General features: G+C 43.8%; 1 protein-coding gene across 1 annotated transcript in view; it reads left to right on the forward strand.

Annotated features, from left to right (window-relative positions):
• The window catches only part of GRM7 (glutamate metabotropic receptor 7), a 220,544-nt gene that overhangs the window by 63,115 nt on the left and 134,877 nt on the right, over positions 1-22,552 (forward strand). The window contains exon 2 of the mRNA XM_042880865.1: positions 12,195-12,411. Coding sequence (XP_042736799.1) covers positions 12,195-12,411 — 217 coding nt within the window. The remainder of the gene's footprint in view (positions 1-12,194; positions 12,412-22,552) is intronic.

Here is a 22,552-nt window from a genome sequence, read left to right on the forward strand (position 1 = left end):
AGCTTTGCTGAACAGATACAAATGAGGACTGGGAAAGGGATCTTTATTGATTTAAAATGGCTACTGGTGGATTTTACTTAGTGTTAGTTGGATCATAGACATAGATAAGCGTTTCCTTGAGTGGCAAAACATTTCTGTACCATTTTGTTGGTTCCATGTGACTTCAGTCACTTGCCATCTATCTGACTTTGTAGGAATGCTAGGAATGTTGGCTGAGGGAGAATGTTGGACAAATTGCTGCCCAAAGTTGTATACATGACTTTCATTTAAACAGGCACTTAAATTATAAGTTCATATGGGACACAAAATCGTACTCAAGGAGGATATCAAAGAGAATGGATGATAATATACATCGTACAAAACACAGGAGATTTCTGTGGTTCTGTAATCCTAGAAGCATCTTGGTTTACCAGCACTGTTGCCTCAGGGGATTAGTTCATGTTGGCCATGAGAGCTGGGGAAGAGAACTGCACCACTCCAGCTCCCAGTGGTTCATCGCTGCAGGGCAGAGCTGAGATGCAGGCTGAAGCACGAGCTCAAGTTGAGGAAGGAGCCCCATAGGGAGTTGTGTTGCAGATGAGGATATTTCAGAATGATTCTCCCTTGGAGGTGTCACGAGGTGGAAATGTATAATTTCCCATGAGGAGGAGTGCAAAATAAGGAAATAGAGAGGTAAATGGATAAATAAGAGGTCTGCGTCCTGCATGGTGGCTGGGAAGCGCTGCTCCCTCTCGCCTCTGCTTGGGTAGCATTATTTATCATTTATTACAAAGACTACAGGGTACAGCCTGCACAGCTCTGTCTGGTTGGTCCTTGTTGTGTAGAGTTGGCTGCAGATTGCTCCCCTTCCAGGGAATCGTAGAGCAGCTTGGGCTGGAGGGTGGAATGGGAAGGGAGCTGGTGGCCTTGGTGGGGTGGATTTCATCAGGGCACCAAAGGGCAGAGCTGCTTGAAGCCTTTAAAAAAAAGAAAAAGTAAAACTGTTCTGTGTCTGGTTGCTTCTGCATGTGTCTAATAACATGGCCCTTAGAAAGCAATTTGGATTAATTAGAATGTCCGGGCACTTTCGTGGTAAAGACATGCCTAGTAATTATCCAGTGTCCAGAATAATCTATCGAGCTTGTGAAGTTTAAGTCTGAAAATTATTCTCCCCTAAGTATTTTTCTTTCTAGCTGTATTTCTGTTATTAAATTTGTTTTCCCACAAGTTAGATAAGAAGAAATGTAATTATTTAGCTGGCAAGCATAATGTTGAGGTGAAGAAAGCCAGTGAAGGTAAAAGTGTGATTGCCTTCTGTTTTTCCTGGGGTAGGGCATAAATATTTATATACGTGTAGAATTGCATCTTGATGACACAATTTCTAAGAGGCCAGAGATAAAATGCAAGGAAATAAAAGGTATAGATAACCACTGAAACTTCATTATGTCCTGTAATTCTCATCTGTGTTTTAGAAGGAATGTCACATGCAGATTTCTCATGTAATTATAATCTACTCTCACATCCCTTCTTGCTGCATTTCCTTGCTCTCCGTTATGCCTTATGCCTTTGTCCTGAAGGACCTTGTTGGGCTTGTTGTGCACTTAGACAGAAGGCCTTCTCACTCATCCTAATATTGATTTTGAGTAAAAAACAACATGAAATCAGGGGAGACCAAGTACCAACTCACAGCCTCACTGCTGAGATCTGTCCCTGCACCCCAAGGGCTGGCTTGCTGGCTCTTGGAGCAACTCTCGACTGTGTTCAAATGATGATATAGATGCACTTAATTTTAAGCGTGTGCCTGGTTTCTCTGAGAGAGATTTCTCATTAACTGAGTTTTTAAGCTTGTATTTGTAAGTTCTCTCTCCGTTAGAAATGAAATCCTGCTCATATTCCTCTTCCATCTGCATCATACAGAAAGCACCCCATGTTCCTACCATACTGTGTGTATTTCATAGTTCTAGGTTAGCCTTGGCGACAGTTCATGTAGCTCAAACTTACATAGTAAAGCCCTTATGTTAAATTTCTCTTATGGAAGTTTAACAGCAGGAGTTCTCCTGTAGGGTTGTCAGTGCTGCAGCAGAAGGTAACTTCCAATAGAGAGGTACAAATAACTTGTAAGGATTTTATTACACAAACTCAAATATACTAGGCTACTGCTACAGCAGTAATGAACACAAGTGAATAAAAGGCTTCTAAGTGCTCTTCTGAAATGGAGACTTCAGATATTTGAAATTGAGAATGCACTCGTATCATACATCTGCTTAAATGGTGTGTTTGTAGGAATTTCCTATTAACGAGATTCAGGAAGGCTGTGCAGTACTTCATTGTGTTCTTCCCCATGCACAGGAGTATTTTGCTGTAGGAAACAGCTCTGTGCTCTAAGTACTGGATACCACTGGAACTCAGCACACTTGTTCAGAGAAATTCTCTTCTGTGTTTTGTCATGGAAAATAAAGCAATTGTCACGGGGAAAAATAAAAAAGGGGAGAAAAAAGAAGGAACCAACAGGTTAGATTTTATCTTATTATCCATTTAGACCGTAGTTTGTCTCTAGTTGTGAGCATCAGTTTATGGCAGGAGGGAGAACGGATGCTCTATATGCAAGCGCAGGATAATCTGCTCTGTGTATTCCATCTGCAGCCATTAGCCAAAGATCACTGATGCTATCAGCGTTTCATCCCTTATCAGCAGCTTCCCAAGTCTAACATCATGCTTAATGCTGCACTGGGTAGAGATGCTGGGGACGTATCGGTGCGTTTCAGACACACAGACGAGCTCAGCTGCAGTGGCTCCTCCTGCTGTCCTGCAGTGCTGCTCATCCACACTGGGAATGGTGGGGATTGCAGCTGGGCTGTGGAGCTGCACCATCCCAGAGGTGGGTCGCACTCATAGATGTCTCTGTGTGGTTCCATTCTTAGGTTTGTAACATCTGATCAGTGAAAGCCATTCACAGGAGTTCAGTTTTGTTCATTAGGATATTCAGCTGCTTGCTGGAAGTTCATCTTTACTTCAGAATTGCAAACAAACAGCCTTATTTTGCATAACAGATATGGAAGCTCCGCTAGAAATGCAGTTGGAGAGGTGCTCAGAGCTGAACTTGACAGCTTTTACTAAGGTGCATCTGTGTATTACTTGCAGGAAGTTGTGTCATCTTATCAGGCTTTTCTGCATATCAGCCTATCTGCTGAGATGGGTCTTGATTGTCTTTGTCTTTGTGGGGATACTTTCAAAATCAATGAGATTAATACTTGCTGATTTAAAAAAAAAAACTTCTGAAATATGCATAGACAATGTAAGGTTCAATTATGTGTTTAGGAGACTGGAGCAGTGTGTACACATAAATAAAACATAACAGCGTGTTTGTCTTCTGGTTCTGCTTTATTTTCAAAACAATAATTAGCATTTCTGAATCTATATTGGGATGTGTGAGTTCTGATCACTGTGAGCATATCCATACTTTTGTAAGTATTTGTATACATAAACATTCTCATATGCATTAGCATCTCGATCTGTTCAGCGTCTGACTTGTCTCATTTCCTGAATGTGAGGTAAGGGAATGGTGTAGGGTATAAAAGGGAAAAAGCAATCCACCTGGTGCTGCCATGTAGATGGCGTTCAGCCCCCGGCGCTCTGCTCAGCACTTCTCTGAGTGGTGGAAGCTGTCCTCAGGGTGCTTTGTTGGGTGCAGACCTTCAGGCCGTGGTAAGTGGGCTTCAAAACTTGAGGGATTACTTCTGAGTCAAGGATGTATTGAAATGTGTGCTCAGAATGTGCCTTCCCTCTTCCTCTGAGGGACGTGGGAAGCGTCAGTGTAAGCACACTCAGTGCTGGACCCCACCTCTGCCCCCCTGAGACACCCTGTGTTAAGACAATCATTAATCTTAGCAGTCTGGATTTATTTTTGATATGAGCTGGCTTGTGATGTGCAGTATTTAATGGGCAGACCTCAGTTTGGACCCTGTGATACGTCACTGCCCGTTTTATCTGCCAGAGACCTTAAGCTGTGATAGAAGCAAATAGTCAAGAAGTGCATTCAGTCTTGGCACAGGCTCAGTGCAGAATGCACCTCTTAAGGTTTTTTGTTCTCTTTCTATAGGATCTTCGTAATTACATCTCAGGCGACACAGAGTGTCATGGGAAGAAAGTGTGACAGAATATCCATAGATTTATTTTGTAGCCTGCTTCTGAATCACAACATGAGGTTGATAAGTCTGTCAGTGCAGAAGCTGCTGTGTGGTACCATATGATTACAAAATGTGGCTATTAGAGGGGTTAGAGGGTCCCTGTGCTCCCATCACCTTCTGTGAGTTCAGCTAAAATTTGACTTGAAGTATTAGTTCATAATAGACAAGAAGCTTTGATGCTTTGTTAAGATTTCGAATTACCTCTAGCAGAGTGCCATCTATTATTTTAATACTGCTCTCAAGCTTACATTCTATCAGCACCAGAGTTAAAATATGAAGAGCTGTGCATTCTTGCATTGCAATGGATGGGCAATCACCGCTGATACTCTAACTGATGTATCCTAGGAGGAATATTCTAGTTAATATTGTAAAGTCAATGAATATGCACTAGTAGATATGAATGTGCTGTGCTGGTCGTATCTCATCCTCCAGATCTGCAAATCATTATAGTGTTGTTGCTTTGCGAGTTTATGAGCAAGCCAGCTACGATTCTTAACAACTTAAATGTTCACTTAAAAACACGAAGTGCTGAAGTTTTGTAACGTTACGTGTCCTTTTGTCGTTACTATCCATAGCACATCTGATGCGGGAGATGAGTAATGTTGTTCCCTCGTGGGGGCTGTAGGAGGCTCCCTGCTGTGGGATGTGTTTGCATGGGAGCTGGGTGAGCTGTGGCACTGAGGGAGGGGACCCACTGCCCAGCAGGGAGTCCCACCTGCAAGGAGAATCCTGGGGAAATAGGCACAGAGATGATCACATTTAAAGTAACTTTAATTTTTTTAAAGGTTAAGATGTAGATGGAACAACAGGCACTGAAAGGTAGGGAATATAAGTAAAAATTGGTCTTGCTTCTAAGAAGTGATCACTGAGAAGCCATATTCTTCCCAACTACATAAACACAACTTTATGCCTAGAGAGAAAACTTTCTACGTGCAGATCAGGCAGCTGTGCATTGAGTTATCTTCCTCCATTTCACTGTAAATTGAAAAGCTGATTTCTGGTTGTTGTTTTTTGTTTTGTTTTGTTTTGTTTTTTTTCTTTTGAAAATGAATGTTCCAAAGATGCACTGGGGAAAAAAGTTTTGGAGTATGGCAATATGCAGGAGGAATTAACTGCTCGTGCCATAGCGGTTGGCGTTGCGAACACAGATAATATCTGCCAACCAAGGGAATGCCTTTTTCATGCTGTTGCTGCTGTGCTGTCACAGAACAGCTGATCCCACTGGAATGGTAAGGGATATGACATGTCTTTTGATAAACGTGGGAGTATATTTTTGCCTCCTAAAAGAGCAGCCTTAAATATGTATGAAGCTTTTGTGTCCAAGCTGCACGATAGACTGAGATTTTTAATGTAGAGTTTTCCACAGGGGAAGATAGTGAAAGAACAGTTTAATTCCAGTTGGGCCTCACCTGTTTCTGGAATAATGTGCAATATTGGCAGTGCTGTTGAAACCCTATTCTGCCTTCCTCAGAGGCATTCAGCTTCTGCAGCAGCAGCACAGGGGGAGCTTTGGCCAGCCTGGTCTGAAGGCTTGAATTAATGGTTTGTAGGCACCAGAAACTTTCTGAAATGGGTCACAGACCCTGCTCAGTGGGGCTTGGCTATAAAGAATGGTCTTTGCCCTTGAAAGAAATGTTATTAGATTTTGAAATGCAAGAAAAGTTACTCACTGGAACTGTAAATCTCCAAGCATTCAGCAGAGCAGGTTATTCCCACGTTGCTGCTTCATTCATTTGGTAGTTCTGTTTGCAGGAGGTTCTTGAGCAGGTCTTTGGTGGGTCCTTACTGCAGATAGGGGTAATGCAGGCAGGATTGGATTAGGGACAAAAGCCTGGAATTGCAGCCCCATAGATATTACTTTCTACTTTGTTCTTGCACCTCCTCCTGCTGTATACTGCATTAAAAAAAAAAAATATCTAATATGCTTTCTTTACTTTTTTTTTCTAAAATGAATAGCAGTTCTTTTTTTTTTAATGTTTTTACGGTTTTCTGACAGTGCTGAAGCTGCCTGGATAGGAACAGGTTAAAGTGACTGCAGTCACATTAAATGGGAAAGTCTTGTTCTGCAAGGAGTGCAATGTCATGGGAGAGTTGTGTTTTTTTTTTTTTTTAATTTCATTTATAACTATGTAGGAAAAGTAATGAGCCTGTAGGTTCATTATAAATTGATTCAGAGTACAAGAATTTGCAGATCTTAGCCACCTGGAATACATTCAGTAGGACAGTAAGCTGTCTGTGTGCCTCTGCACCATAATGCACAGATTAGACAACTAGAAGTATCAACAGTGGAAGTATAAATGGAAAATTCTTAGAGCAGAATAGGTAAGCTTGTTGAGACAGGTGTCTGTTCTCCTTTTTGAGAAGGACAGTAGGATGTACAGCCTCAGAAAGAGATGAGGTCCTTACTTCAGTAGATCTTGGCTTCAAGTCATCTACTCAATGTTCTTTTAGCATTTAAAAGCTAAGAGATCACCTCCTTTTGCAGCTACAAAAGCCCAAGCTGTGCCACAAGCTCCTGGTTGCCCCAAATAGACATAGGCTGAGGCAGAACCAATGGAGGGTACTTCCATTTTGTGGAACCTCTCGTGTTATTGTGCGCTTATGTTTTTTTGTTTCTGCTTTCTGAGTTGATAAAATGCTCCCATGAGCTACGTGGACAGTACTAATTGCCATAATTATTGTTTCCTTAATTGCTACAATTATTTTTGCTGGAATAATTCATAGGATTACTTACCTGCTCTAGAAAAGGAAACAGAAAATGCCCTGTAGATACATGGAAAATACTCCCGACTTGCCAAAGTCATTTAGGTTGTCTTTCTACTTGGTTGCCATGAAAGTTGTACTAGGGATGAAGGTTGATTTATGTGCCTGCAAAGGGTCTTTTTCATATGCTCTTTTCAGGTCTGGATTAAATTTAAAACAAAATAATCCCAACCAACCAAGCAAGCAAATAAAAAAATATATATTCAATGAGAAAATGAGCGGTCCTTATGTTGTATATTTAAGAAATCCCAAGTGGCGTTGGAGATGCTTCCTTTGGTAATGGGTTTCCCCCAGTGCAGTGCTGGCAATGAAGGAGCTGCAGGTGGAAGTGCCTCACTGCCCATTACGGCCCTGCTGAGCTCTGGCACTGCCCTGCTCAGCATCAGTCCTTCCCAAAGGCTGCTCTTCCCTCTTCCACCCCACAATCTGCACCACGCTTCTGAAGTTTATTCGCTGCGTAGTGAGACTGAAATATGTGCTGTACAGTGAGTCAGTTCCTTGGAATGAAATTATGGATATCTCCTCCCGGTCGTTCCCTGCGTCCTGTTGGTCCATTACCCTTCCTGGCACTGCTTCATTCTCCTGCTGCTGTGTCACTCATGAATTATCTGATGCTGAGAGGTCCACACCACAGTGACCTTGTCTGGTTTTTCACTGATGATGTGTCAAGAACACCAATAGTTCTCTATAAATAAGGAATTTTGGAAACTCCCCAAAGGAAAAAGAGCTTGAGCGAGGGTTGGAAGGTCTGACAGAGCTCCTCTATTGCAGGAGCTGAGCACTTTTGAAAATCTCTCTTTAAAACACTTTGAAAAATGCAATTAGATTGCTGTGTTAATTGTCCTATTAGTCTGTGAAATAGGTTCAGAGAAGACCCACTCGCTGTGGGGGAGGTGGAGCTCACACTGAGTGCTGGGCTTTGGCAGAAGGGGCCAACTTGGATACAGGCTGAATTCGTGTGCATGAATCATTTATTGTGTTGCTTTTCTTGGTGTTTCTTTTTGTGCTCTTAAAGATATTTCTGTTTTATTCGATGCACTTCTCCTCCAGGCTCAGCTTCTCATTTGTATCTGATGTTGTTTATGTTTGTATTTCTGTACCTTATGAAACATCCGTCCAATTCCCGTGTAGCTGATTGTGTTGATCTCTAATGCATCATTGGGAATTCACTGTGGATAAAGTAAGGGAGGTGGGATGTGAGCAAACAGGACCCTGTTTGAACTCCAATGGCTTTAGTAATTGGTGAGCAGAATGAGAGAAACTGAGGTGAGCTGTGAACAGGTTCATGTTTCTGAACGTTTTCTGATATACAAATGCCCTGCTTTAGATGTGCTGCTTCTGTTATGGCACAAAGGACTTTGCTCCTTGGTGTAACTTCTGCACGCAGCAGCAGGTTTGCCAATTGTTTGCACCATTTACACCATGGCAGAGCTGCCAAGAAATGTTCCTTATTGTTCTGACAACTGATTTACATGAAAGCTTTTTTGCAAATTGTTTTGCCTCGTTGTCTAATTGTCAACATTTGATTCTTGAATGTAAAAATCAGCTTGATATGCACTACTTGTGAAATTTCATAATAAAACATAATAGAGAGGGATTATCAAAGGGCTTTAGTAGGATTTGCTCTCATCATTATCTAAGGCTGTTGGGAATATTACTACCCAGTCTTTTACCAGCCCTACAGGAAGAATTGCAGGATATTATTTCACTTACACATGTTTCAGGAAGACACCCCAGAACAGGACATGTGATGCTAGATTGGCAGCTCAGGACAACCTGTGCTGAGCTTGGATTATGGAATGGTTTTTGTTGTACGTGTGTTACTGTCCAGCCATGCTGCAGGGCTGGGGATGCCCTGCTGGTGTTGGCTGTGGGCAAACAGGCTTCAGGTCCCACCCCATCCTGGAGGCGTTCAATGGGAAATCTCCCTCCAGCTGTCCATGCAAGCACTGGGATGTCACTGAGTCTCATTTTATACCTCTAGTAAAATGTTCTTCCTGTTGGGAACAAAGTGAAATGTGAAAATTGTAGATGAGTTTTGCCCAGAGAAAATGGCCAGTCAGAAACTTAAAGTAGTTTTATTTCAAGGCAATAAAAACAATTATGTGCAGTTCACAGGATGCTGAAGCTGTTTGTTGTGCAGTGTAAATGGTGAACAAAGAGAAGTACTGATGATTAAATCCTGACATGAGAGATTTCTACGTGAATAAAATCCAAGACCTAAACAGATTCAAGACTGTTAGTCATCCATCAGCTCACACCAGAGTGCTCAGCAGAGGAGGGCAAAGTCTTCAGGCATCTTACTTGTGCAAAGTGAAGTTGCTGGCAGGATTTTGCACTTTGTGCAGACTGATGCTGCTCTGCCAAATAAGAGACAGTCAAGAGGCTTTATCAAAGTGGGATACATACATATATATATATAGTGTGTGTATATATATATATATATATAGTATATATTATATATATATACTATATATATATATATAGTATATATTATATATATATACTATATATATATATCAAAGTGGGATATGTATGTATGTATGTATGTATGTATGTATTATTTCCATGGTCAGGAGCTCGTATCAGTGGAACCTGATGGGAAGTTGAAAGTAAGGTTGCAGCCAACTGTGAACTTGATGTTACCCTGGTGGGAGCTCATTAATATCTCAACAGGTATACTCATGCATTATCTTAATTTGCACATGATCCTTAGGAAAATTGCCTTTCTAAAGTTTTCTAGTGGCTGTCCTTTGCTGAGGAGGCTCAGGTGGGCCATTTCATTCATCCTTCAGTGAGATACTGAGGAGAAGGGAGCTACTGCATGGGCAGATCTGTTCTGATGTGTCCAGAGTGGGAGTATATGGGGAAGAAGGTGGATAACTCAGGTTTTACCACAGTGCAAACCCTTCAAAATTCTACAAGTTTATATTTTCTCAGTCATGTTTTACTCAGAAACACACAGTTCTAGGCCTAATGAAAATGTTTCATGCGGACCCTGCTTTTCCAGCAGCCCAATCAAGAGTGGTGCAGGGATTCCGGGAGAACAACTTCATTAGCAGAAGAAAATGAGATAAATGAAGAATAATGCTCAATGTTAAAAATAAATTAAAATTAATTAATCACTGACTAATGCAATGGTCCCAGCATTAATCATTCAGTATTACTGTAATCAGAACATCGGCCAGGGAAGCCATATGAGAAGCTCTGGGCTGTGATGTTTGTCACAGTCCTGCTGAAAACATGAAGGTTGCCTTCTTACAATCCTGTCTGCCCAGGACCTGCTCCCCTCTGCTGGCACCTCTGCATCCATCGTGGAGCTCTGGGCATGTTCCTGCCCTGCTGGTCCCAGCTGCTGCAGTGGAGGAAGGGAAAATTAAATCCTTTAGATGTGACCAAATATATGTCTGGTTAATTAAAATAAGTGTGTAGAAATGCTCTATTTAATGATTTCTTGTTGAACCCACACAAAACATTACCAAAATTCTGCTCTGACTGTATGACTTCATGTTGCTTTCAGATGTCCTGTAAGAGGTGCTGGTAGAGAAACCAGTATATGCTCTGAATACTGAAGTGATTTAAACAGCCAAAAGTGCTTAATATTTTATGGGCAGAGGAAAAAGGCTTTAAGAAAAAACAAACCCAAAAGGTCTCCTAAGTAATATAAGCGCTGGAGCAAATTCTGTCGGAGTTTCTCTTTCTGCAGTAGTGCAGAATGTGATCCTGTTGATTTCAAGTTGAAAAAGTAGCTGTTTACAAGTTGGAATACAAACACTTGCCACAGATTAAAAGATCATATTTCTTCTGTCCTTTTATTTATAATTAATGGCGCTGCACTGGGCTATCGCAGCACAGCTCTGGGTGCTCATGCAATTAGCAGCACCCGTGAAGTCAGCATGGTAACTGTTGCACTTAATATAACGCCATCCAATGGGGTGGTGAATTAAGCTGATCAGCAGCTGAGCAGGCTCCATGGGCTGCATTGTATAAAGAAGAGAGCAATCCCAAAATATGGCTATTGTGGTGAACGCAGACACCAGCAAATTAGGAACGTGAATTATTGCGGAGGTGCTCAGTGTTCTCTGTGCAACCCTGAGCTAGATGAGAAATCAAGAACCACAGTAAATCAAACACCATTGATTTATTCATGTGTTGAGAGTGGTCCCCAAGCTTTGCTGGCCCATAGGCAAAGCAGTGAGCAAAGAAATCACGTTTCTTTGCTGCCAGCCTCAATTTTAACTTCTTTAACGTTCTGTGTCTGGAACGTGTGTCAACAAGTGCCTGCGTCGTTCATAATTGCGGGTTGTTTGCATGACTTCTCTTTGCCTGCTACGTCTGCAGCAGCAGCTCTGCTTTGTAGCCCTGCTCTGGCTGCGGCACGCAGCCCACGTCCCTTCGGACTGCTGTGCTGGCGCTGCCTGCCCTGACCTCTGTGGGCAGGGAAGGCACTGAGCCCACGCTGTAACACTGCCTCTGCTGAGAGGGCAGCAGGACTAATGAATACCCACAGAAATGCTGAGTGGAGGGAGTATGCAGGAGATACTTGGGCTGAGGCATGAAATACTGACCTTGCCACAGCCTAACGATCTAAAATCATTATATATGATCACGTTTGTTTATATCTCAAGTCTTTTTTCCCCCTTCTTTGGCATCTCGAGTGAGAATTATGGAAGGCTCCTTAAATTAAGGAGAAGTCCCAGACTGTTACTCAAACAGTTGCATAATGTGTTTGGGGATTAACGTACTGTCAGCTTGGTAACTGCTCCACAGCCTTTGTTATCAGGGAGAAAATAACCCTAGACAATATCCCAGTCTGTTACACAAAGTAACCCACCGTCTTCCCACAAACAGAGGAAGGCTCCTTCTGGTTTCCAGCCACAACAGGTCTGGATTTCAGTTCTGCTGAATTCAGCATCCAAAGTGACCCAGTGGTGCTCAGCAGAACGCCAATGGAAAGGCAACAGTGAGGAGTGGTTGGTGTGCGTTGCAGTGAGTTGTGTGAAAGGAGGAAATGCAATTGTGAACATGTATGCCTTTGTTCTAATTTGACTAATTTTGTCTAGTTTTACAACTTTCTGCTCGATTTCAATGGAAAGATTGGTGTTTCGATTTGTGCATTGCAATGGAATGTGGCAGAGAAAAGTAGATGGGTGCAAGGAAGATGAACTTAGGCTCAGCAGAAGCTAGATGCTTTAGCTAACTGCTGTGACAAGTGCAATGCATATGTGAACGTGTATATTTATCAGAAATTATTTTTCTCTACAGATCCCACAAATCAGTTATGCCTCAACTGCACCAGAGTTGAGTGATGACAGGCGCTATGATTTCTTCTCACGTGTGGTTCCTCCAGATTCCTTCCAAGCGCAAGCAATGGTGGACATTGTGAAAGCTTTGGGATGGAATTATGTATCCACTTTGGCATCTGAAGGGAATTATGGAGAAAAAGGAGTCGAGTCCTTCATGCAAATTTCCAGAGAGGCAGGTAGGCAACACCCGTCCTCCCTCCCGAAAATGCTGTAGAAGTGATGGATGTTATTTTGTACCAAATGTTATGTTTTTCTGGAACGTATATTTGATTCTAAAGTTGCTCCAGTTCTTTGCAGTGCCTCTGTAATGGCTCCTGGGTGCTCTCTTTCCTAAATTGCTTATAGAGTTTCAGAGAATTTGAAATGTTAGTGTTTTTCAATCGTTTCTGGAGAAAATAGAAAGCCCTGAGTCTTATCAAGCTTCTGGTATTCTGCTGGACAGCATTATATTATGTTGACATGGGTAGAAGACAGATTTGAAAATGCTGAGCTTTTATCTCTCCACAGCTAGAAATTGTTTGAAGGCTGCTTGTTGCTACACATTGACTCGTGTCATGCTGCTGCTGTGCACGTCTCAGATTGCTGCCAGTGTATTGCTTTTCTGTAGCATTCCTCTTGACCAATTCTTTTGAGAAAACTCATACATCTTACCTGAAAGGCTCAGGATTGCTGTCCTGGGGTAAGGAGGCATAAAGCCCTGCAGCATGGTGTGAGGCACACCATGCCTCTAGTGGGATGCAAAATGCTTTTCTGGTTGCCTGAGTGCTTCTTTTCTCTTTTTTTTTCTGTCTTAAAGGATAAAGCTTTTTTCAGTGTGCTGGAGAACATCTCTTGTGAGTGGGAGATATTCCAAGAGGACAAGGAGATGCTGTGCCTTATGCTATGCCTGCTCAGGCTTGTGGTATAGGCTTGAGCCATCACAATTTTGTTGACAGGAAACCTAATTTTGCAGTTGGCTTTCTGGTTGTGGTTCAGAATGCAGGGCAGACCTGCCCTGGAGGGGTGGCTGCTGTGTCTGTGTGCTCACACCCTTGTCTTGGTAACTTACTCTTCAGGTGAAATAGCTTTGAATTTCCCCAGAGATGACAAAACATAGGAGGGCTTTGGATGGTATCGCTGGGGATCAAACTGTACATCCTCAGCAAGCTGATATGCAATGCTGGATCATTAACGTTTGTAAACTGAAACATTTGAAGCAGATCTCCGTGCTAGGAAGGAGAAATAGGCAGAAGATGTCATCAGCGGTGAGCTGTATAAGAGCCGGCTCCAGGAATGGGCACTGATGTATCCTGGTGTGACAGGGAGGATCAGAAATGTGTCCTCACTGTATAAGAGCAAGCCCTGTTGCACTGCCTGCAGGAAGTGGCAGGTGTCCCATCCTGTAGCTGCCCTGCCGTCCCATTGCAAAAAAGCTGGTAATACTGAGCCAGAATTCAGTCTTGAATGACAGGATTCACTGGGCAGGTGGGGAAGGGGCTGTTGGTATGGGGCAAGGGGGCCTGGACAGGACAGTGATGCTCTGCAGCACCCACTGCATGTGCTGGGTTCTGCAGCCAGTGCCAGGGCTGCAGGGGGTGGGGGAAGGAGCTTTGGAGGGGTGTCAGAGCTGTTGTGTTCTGTTGGTATCATGTAGTGAGGCTGTATTTGCATGGATTTGTCTGTTCATTTGAATGCGTATTTATGCAGTATTAAAGAAAACGGTTTGGGATTTGATACCATAGGAAGTGATAAATACCAGCGTTCATTATAATTTAAGATTTACTTTATTTGCAAATATCCACTGTTGCAAAATCTTACAAGAAATGCGTTCTCCACGTCAAGGACAAACTCTAGCTGAATAATACTCTATCACTTCATAGACTTCGGCAGAATTAACTTAATGACTGGAGCTGCTAATGCAGTCAACTTGTAAGTCAACATTCTTAAAGAATAAAGCATAAACCCACAAGAACACCCTGCATAAAGCAGCTTTGTGTGCAGGGTGATGTAGGCTGTGCCTGCCACAGCTCTGTGTCGTGCAGATAAAGATTGGGTGAGGTTCTGAGAGTCCCTGTCAGCACGCTCCTGCTCTTCTAATGCCCAGAAAAGTACCAGGAGGTCCTGCCTCCGTGGAATGTGGAATCACAGAACCACGGCGTGGTTGGTTGGAAAGGACCATAAAGCCCCCCCATGCTGCCCCCCTGCTGCCATTGAGCTCTGCTGCTGGTGTCTGTGGGCAATGCCCAGGGGCTGTGCAGCTCGTGCCAAAGCCTGAGATGTGCGGGCTGTTGTCACCTGCAGCCAGCTGCCTCGTATCTCATAATCAGCATGGTTTGGCACAGAAGGGTTTAGTCCATAGGTACCAGCACGCTTCCTGTCTTTGGAATCCAGAGCAAGCTAATTATCCTAAATTCAGCTTTCCGTCCAGACTGGTTTCAGATTCAGCCAAGATCTTAGGAATGGCAAGGATGAGTAGAAAGCATTATCCATGCTCAGTGTTTAAATGTGCTCTGGTATATAACGACTTTGCTTGATCCTTTGAGTTAATAATTCTTCACAAAGTGACTTTTATTATGAGAGCTTCAAGCGAGTTTGAATATGTCATTGTGGCAGGGGATGAGGATTTGAAACATGCTCTGCAGTCTGTGGGATTAATAAATTAGAGAATGCTCTAATTACGGAAAATCTAAAGGACAATTTCAGATTATTAATGAAACTACTGAATACTCGAATTTCAAAGATTAATTCGTCTTTGATTTTTTAAAAGATTAATCTGTACCAGAAGGTTAATTGCTATCTGTAAGATATATATATATATATATATATATATTGAAGTCGTTAGCAAAAAACCACTTGACTGCCTCCTAACAGATAAATGAAAGATCCAGCATGCATTTATCCATCTTTTCCTCTCCCTGAATTCCTCTCCCCAACCTCCTTGCGGAGGTTGCTAGCCCTGCCTGTGGTAAGAGGATTGGAGACTGATGATCCTTGAGGTCCCTTCTAACCCTGGGCCATTCTGTGATTCTCTGTAGTTGCCTGTTTGCAGATCAGTGCCCTGGCAGCTTTGCTGTGCAGCAGTGTGTTTTAACCAGGCACCCAGATCCAGCTCCTCCCTTCTGCTTCCCTCAGCTCTGTGCCCATGCTGTGCCCATTGCCCATAGCTGGGGCAGCTCATGGACTTGGCTGGGGCTGTGCACAGAGCAGAGCTGTTGTATCCCATAGAGAGGGCTGCCAGCAGCCATGGGCAGTCTGCAAGCCAGAGTTCATCCAGGTGTTGTTCTCAGCCACTTGGAAGGGATGGAGAAGGCAGATTCTGGAGCAGCACATCATTTTGCTTTGTGTTCCAAAGAGGCGAAAAAAGATTAAAGCCCTCGTATCGGAGGGCTGATGTGATTATTATGTATACTGAAGCTTTTCCCAACAACTTTCAGTTGTGGTGCCATGTCTCTTAAAAGGCCGTCACCACCTTGACAGAAAAAAAAGGTGGAATAAACTTTAATCCGCTCTCGCGTAGGAAGCGCAGCATTTGCAACAGTCTCTTCATCTGCTTTTCCTTTTTATTCTTTATTTTTTGCTGAAGAATTTTTTTGTAATATTCATTAATTCCTCTCTTTCCCCGATCCTCGATGCCATGCAGCAGCCCTTACATAAGGCTGGGACAGCCTGCACAGCCGGGCTGGCTCAGAAGGGGAAGAACCATCCACAGCCATCCATTGCCTGGGCAGAGAGGGGACCCTGCTGGTCTGAACCCTCTTCCCCATAATGGGGTTTTTTCCAGCAGTGATGTTGGCCGGTATTTCTTTCCTATCCTTGCCTTTCTTTTTATCTTGCTTTTCCAGATTTATATTTGCTAGCAGAAAACATGCATATGCACACGTGTATGTGGCTGAATGAGATGCGTTGCCCTCACGCCTGACAGATGCAAAGTGTTGCTCCATCAGATGAATCATTTTTTGGAGTGCCATTAAAATCTGTGCATTAAATGTATAGAAGTTGACATTCCATCCTCAGTGTCTCACACAGCATTTCTCTGGGCTCCTGTAGGTCTGTGCAGCTGTCTATTATGGCCCTGAATCCATATTTTTTTAGTAGAACTGTGCTGTCTTTGGGAATGCCGTTAGCGCAGATTATCACTGGAGGACATGAGAGAGTTAAATCATTGCTGGGAGGGAGCTGTGCACACTGACAGTATTCTGAGGGAAGGGAGACTGTTCTGCCAGCATCTCCAGTAGAGCACTGATTCCTACTGCCACGTAGAAACTCAGGATTTCTTTTATCATGCGTTTAGATACTAATAAAACATCTCTCCTTTTTGTATCCGCTGAAGCACTGCTGCCTGCTTTTAGGATACGTACTGTAAGTAGAAGTGCATTGCCACAAACACTGATGTGAAACGTGGGCTTTGGGCAAGCTGCTCTACTGGGGGTGTCCCACACACTGCAAGGATTGGAACCAGGTGGTCCTTCAGACCCCTTCCAGGCTCAAATACTCTGTGGTTCTATGCAATTTGAAAACTGTTGCTTTCCTTCCCATGTTTCTGAAGTAACAATTGTTTTGTCATGTTCAGACAGTTGGGAAATCTCTGAAGTTGTACCAACTCGTGTTGTGTGCTGCAGTCTGTTGTAGGTTCTGTACTACAAGCGTTGCTTATGTTCTGTTCTGATGCTGGGACAGCAGCAGTGCCTTTACCAAGGTCTTCCTGATGCTGTTTTTAGAGATGCAAAAGCAATAATAGTATTATTTCTAGAATATTCAGCACTCCTGAATGAAATCTTGTCAGGTTTGTGCAAAACACAGAAATTTCCATTTGGTTTAGAAGCTGGTGAACACGCCTTGGCTGCCAGTGTAACCATGAATGGAGACTTGCTCCGTATCTTCACACCAACAGAAATGCAGATATAATTCACAGAAGGGTTCTTCTTAAACTGTAAAGATCCAGTAGAAGATGCACTGGAGCCTTGGATTGCAGTTGATTAAATATTGTCCTGACAGTGGGAAGGAAGGAGCGTCATCCAAAGCACAGCGCCAAGCTGCCGCCATGGCCGTGCTCTGCTGCGAGAGGCAACCTCAAGGAGAGCAGCAGGCAGCCACGTCCTTCAGGCACTGCTTGGCTGCTGGCTTCCCACGGGTGTTGGTTAGAGCCCAAGCAGGTGTCTGGATTCATGGGGAGAATCCCTCTGGATGTGGCGGAGCTGGGATAGGGCAACAAGTTCTGAGTTCTCCTTTTGGAGCATCTGTGTCTCCGTGGGGGATGCAGGCACCAAATAAAAGCATGAGATTACAAAAGAGAAGCATGAGATTTTACAAGGAATCCATGTGTTGGTATGAATGCCATAGGTGTATTCTCCTATCTTTTGTCGTCGTTTGAAGGTAAATGCATGGCATAAGTGTATGGAGTCCTTAGGATCTTGCTCAGGGTGGTAATTAGGAGCACGTGGTTTAGGTGCCCAGAAATCCTGCAGCCCAAATAGTGGCTTTATTCTGTGCTGAAACAAGTGGGGGTCTGAGTAATTCTTCCTGCTCAAATAGACTCGCATGAAATCCATACAGTGGAGTTTGGGGAGAAGCAAGGAGATAAAGATGTGACACTATGACTACCTCAGGGTCTGCTTATGTGAAATTTGAGACCCATTCCGTGCTGATACACGCAGAAACTTTTCTGCTGTCCTCCTGAGTGATCTCACGCAGCTGCTTTCCAGGCTGAAAAGAATTCAAGTGTTATTGGAAAGCTGTAACAGTCTGTTGTCACAGTTGTGGCATAAGTCACTTTAATGATAATATCTGCCTTTTTATGGCATTTATTGAATGTTCTGAGATTGCTTTTCAAGGAGTGGAGTAAAATTGAAATAGCAAAGTCTTGTTACTAAAGAAATAACTGCCAGCATCCCTTAAAAATGTTACCCCAAATTTAAAACAACATTGCTTTCATGGTTATGTGAAATGTATCTTGTGGATCAGTTGAAAATAAATGATTGGTTAAGTCTTTGTTATTCCAAAGCAGAGCGATGTGCTGTTGAGCCTTTATTTTTACCAGTCAAGTTAGCCCCAGGGGATGCTCCTGTGCCTTGCAGTGTGCGTGTCCCACATTACCCAAGTGAAGGATTTGGTTTGATGTGGATTTTTTAAGCTGTTCACCCCTCATCCAGCTGCTTTTTTTCATTTGCCTGTTGAAAGGTTTCCTACATCTCATGGGTAAAGTGTTCCTCTTGGTAAAGGTAGCAGTACAGAGCAGGAACAGAGGAGTGAGAGCCTTCGTGTTCGTTCTGCAGCCATCTGCTGGGAAGAAGAGAAGTCTGGGGGGGGGAGGGGGGAGGAGAAGCAGTGATGGAAACATTAGGGGAAGGGAGAATAAATCAGTTAATGCATATCCAGAAGCTTGGAGGGAAAGTCCTGCTGAAGTTCAAAAGCTGATGTTTTGGGTAAGACTGGTAGTAGGGGCAAAGAGGAGTTAGGATTTATTGAGCGATAAGAGGAAGGGAGAAGTCTGTGGACGACAAGGCAGGTGTGACTGTTATGGAAGGAGAGATGAAGAGCTGTGAAATGAAAATTGGTAGAAGTAGCTGGGGTTGGAAAGATTGAATCACAGCGGGGAAAAAACCCATGAATAAGAAAGCCTTGCCATAGAGCATGGGCTAGAAAAAGGTATTTATTTCACTGAGAAATTAATGATTTCAGAAGCAGAGCTGAGTTTGGTTCTGAGGTAGAATTTCTGTCCAAAGCTCACGTTTTCTGCCTGAGGACAGTGCTGCCAGGCTGCTGCCGAAGCCTCCAAGCACTTTGTTCCTCCCCACACCTCCTGCCCGCCTCCCAGCACCCCAGGGTGACCCCAACCCAGCTTCAGTGTGAAGTGTCTTGTCTGCTTTCCTGGAGGAACAACGTGCATTTCACAAACACCTCCTGCTGAGGCGTCCCCTGCTCTCATTTGGACTTTCCCTACAGAAAATAGGAATGTTATGATTACGCTGAGCTCATCCCATGGGATGTGTCCATTTTATAGAGTGGGATAAATGTGTTGGAACATCGTTTTGGACCATCTCAAGGTGCAGTTCTGCATCTGAGGGATAAGATAGAATCAAACACAGCAAGTTACTGCTGTTTCTGTCATGGAAATTTGGCATCTTAAGAGGAAATACAAAATATCGCCTCATCTTACACCTCTCACACTTGCCAGTCCCTTTCACTTCTTGCTAATGCAAGGAACAGCTTTCATAGCCATGGGGGAGCAGCAGCACATAAATAATGCTGAGCTGCATCTTCCATCACACGCCCTCCCCTTTCCTTCCCTCTCCTTGGACTGCAGATGCTGACAGGCACCCCAAGCCCTCTGCCCTCTGGGGGATGGCTCTGTGCATCGCTGTGATCTCCATTGCTTGCCTGGCCCAGCCCTGGAGCCATGCAGACCTTCCTTCTGCCATCCCCTGGTGCAGAAAAAAAAATATCAAGCAGAGGAAAAAAAAACCCGCTTAGCTAAATTGTGGCAGGTATGTCGTCAATTGTGATCACTTGAGTTCATCCTTTTTTCTTTACATGTTTGCAGGAAAGTTGATTAGTAAGACAGTGTTTCAAGCACTTTGGGCTACTTGCTGCTCGCATCATTAGCAGCCTTACAAAGATTTTGTATGTATGTCATTGGTGATGAAACAGAGTAAACTTTGAGTAATGCAGAGGCAGCTCAAATGTGTGGATGCTGCTTGAAGTTTGAATAAGATTTTATGCTAACACTGTGTATTATTCCACATAAGTGAGCGATCTCCATACTAACGGAAGATGGGAATGCTCTGCTATGTTGCTGTTTGTCTGGAGGAGCACAGGTATGACACAGATGAACTCTGTATCCAGGATTTGGCTGGAAAATAAGGCGTGCTGTGCTGTCTCTGCAGCCTGCTCAGCAGGAATCCCTTGCAGGACAAGCTGTTGCAGCTCCTGGGGGCTCCAGAGAGAGCAAGGTTAGGCTGATGTGGGGTTTGGATGAGCTGGTGGAGCAGCTCAGCTGCCATGCCGCTCCTCGGAGCCACCTGTGGCCGTTACCCCCTGGGATTCTGTTCTCAGGCTGTGGGGATGGACCATCTCAGAGCTGCTCTATGCAGTCTATCAGGTGTGTTCTCCTGCCAGCAGCCCGGTGCTTTCAGGTGGCCTCCCAGCAATGGAAGGTTTTATCTGGATGGACAAGTCTGCATGTGGCTATCAGCCTGCTTTAGTTGAAGAGAAGTTATAATTTAATTCCCTGAATGCATTTAGTGTCTCCCCATAATTTCACTAATCCATGTGTCTAATCAGCCCTCTAATTGACTCCCGATTTATCTTTTGTCTGTACTTTGTCCTCCTGTAGCCTGATGTTTTTCCTTAGATCTCCCTTCTCCCTCTGCAGTGTCTCGGTGCCGCTCTGGGCAGCACAGTGCTATTCTGCAGTGGCTTAAATTCTAGCTTCACTGTAAAACAGTGTCTCCTCTATCTAGATCAGTGCACCAGTGGCACAGCTACACTGGTAAAAAGGCCAATTTAAAGACAACGTGATCTTTAGACTTGGCATTAGCTGGAGTTATAGTTATTTCTAATGCTTGGGTTCCCTCCCCGGGGGGGAGCTGTGTTGAGATGTGCTGGCTGGGGCTTCATTGGGCAGTCCTGCAGGTGAACGGCTGCCCTGACAGGCAGGGTGTTTGTAGTGTGGGAATCCCAAAGAGAGCAGCTCTTCTGCTTTGAAAATGAAGGCTTTTGCTGATACGACTGTGCGTTGAGTGCAGGATGAGGATGTGGAACAGCAGGAGGCTTATTTGAAAGCTTTTTGCTGACTTTTCATTGCTGTTTATATATTTCTTTTAGAGCCATTTTTATATCCAGGCGAAAGAAAGTCTAGACAGATTGTCTAAAAACTTTTATTAGCTAATTAAGGTTATATGGCGGGTGTATCATTGCTGGGTAATGTGTGGACTCTGGGTAAGACGGGCTTTTGCTTTGTGGCACGCGCCTTTTGCCGAGCACGCTTTTATTATTCCCTGCGATTGCTCTTTTCATGTTTCAACGTCAAAAACAAGTCCCAGTTGAATTCTTATGTTTGGACATCTGAATCTATACGAAGGGACTGGAGAGCCTTGATTTTCTCCAAAACACTGAGCATTCGTGGCTTCCATTAAAATTGATTGGAGATGCAATTGCTCCGTGCACACAGAAATCAATCTGGCCTTCAGCGGTTGTCTCCACGCTGCGGCCTCAGCATTCGTGTGTGGTGGGAGATTGACAGCCCTGAGAGCTGAGCTCTGGAGCTGTAATGCAGCAGCCCGGTGACGTGTCTTATCAGAGACTAAATCCCAGAAGGAGTCATGCTCCCGGAGAGTAACACCATTCACTTTGATAAATAACTCATCCCTCTGCTGAGCCTGCTGGTTTATTGCTGGGGAGTGTTTATTTGGAGCTTGGGGTGAGGTGTGCTTTCTTTGGATGTTGGTTTATTAAAATTGGTCTTACTTAACCAGCTCAAACTGGGTGATAACGGTGCCTTGTTCCCCTGGAGCCAGGATGAATTTCATCGTGGATGTTCCCACTTTCTACTGAGTTCCCATTCCCTCTCAGCGATTGCCTGAATGCCTGACTGCCATTTCTTGTGTTCCTGTGAATGTTCATAGCAGCCAGCACTCATCTCAAACCTCCGATTGCTGTAACCGAGTAGCTTTTATTTATTAACATCAGGAGGGAAGACAGAGAAGCAGCATTGCAAAGTCTCAGCCAAAGAACGTAACACACAAAGCTGTTCCTTGAAATAAACATCTTTGAAAAAATCTCTACAGAAGCTCCGGACTGCACGGCCCCCGTTGAGGTTCTTCACACTCAGATGCCCCGTAATGCCAGCGCTCTGTAAGATGCAGTAAAAAAGCAATTAGCACTTTGGAGTGCTTTGCAAAATTTTATTAGTCTTCTGCCTCTTGGGCTCTGGCAAAAAAATTGCTGTTTTACTCGAGATGTCTTTGATGCATTTTTTTTTTTTTTTCAGACTTTTCCAAAAACGAATACAGGAGATGAGGCTGTAGTACAGTCAACCCAGCAACTTGTAATCCTATTTCCCGAGAACTTCAAAACTCATTAAACTCACTTCTTTGCAAAGACATTCCATACTTCTTCTGAAGGAGGGAAGATTTAGGTTGGATGTTAGGGGGAAGTTCTTTACAAGGAGAGTGGTTAGGCCCTGGAACGGGCTGCCCAGGGAGGTTGTGGATGCCCCGTCCTTGGACGTGTTCAAGGCCAGGTTGGACGGGGTCCTGGGCAACCTGATCTGAATGTGTATGTTTGGTGGCCCTGCTAGGCAGGGGGATTGGAACTACATGATCCTTGGGGTCCCTTCCA

The sequence above is a fragment of the Lagopus leucura genome, unplaced genomic scaffold (assembly GCF_019238085.1).
Source record: "Lagopus leucura isolate 7727_CA_CO unplaced genomic scaffold, USGS_WTPT01 Super-Scaffold_100028, whole genome shotgun sequence".
NCBI classification, from domain to species: Eukaryota; Metazoa; Chordata; class Aves; order Galliformes; family Phasianidae; genus Lagopus; species Lagopus leucura.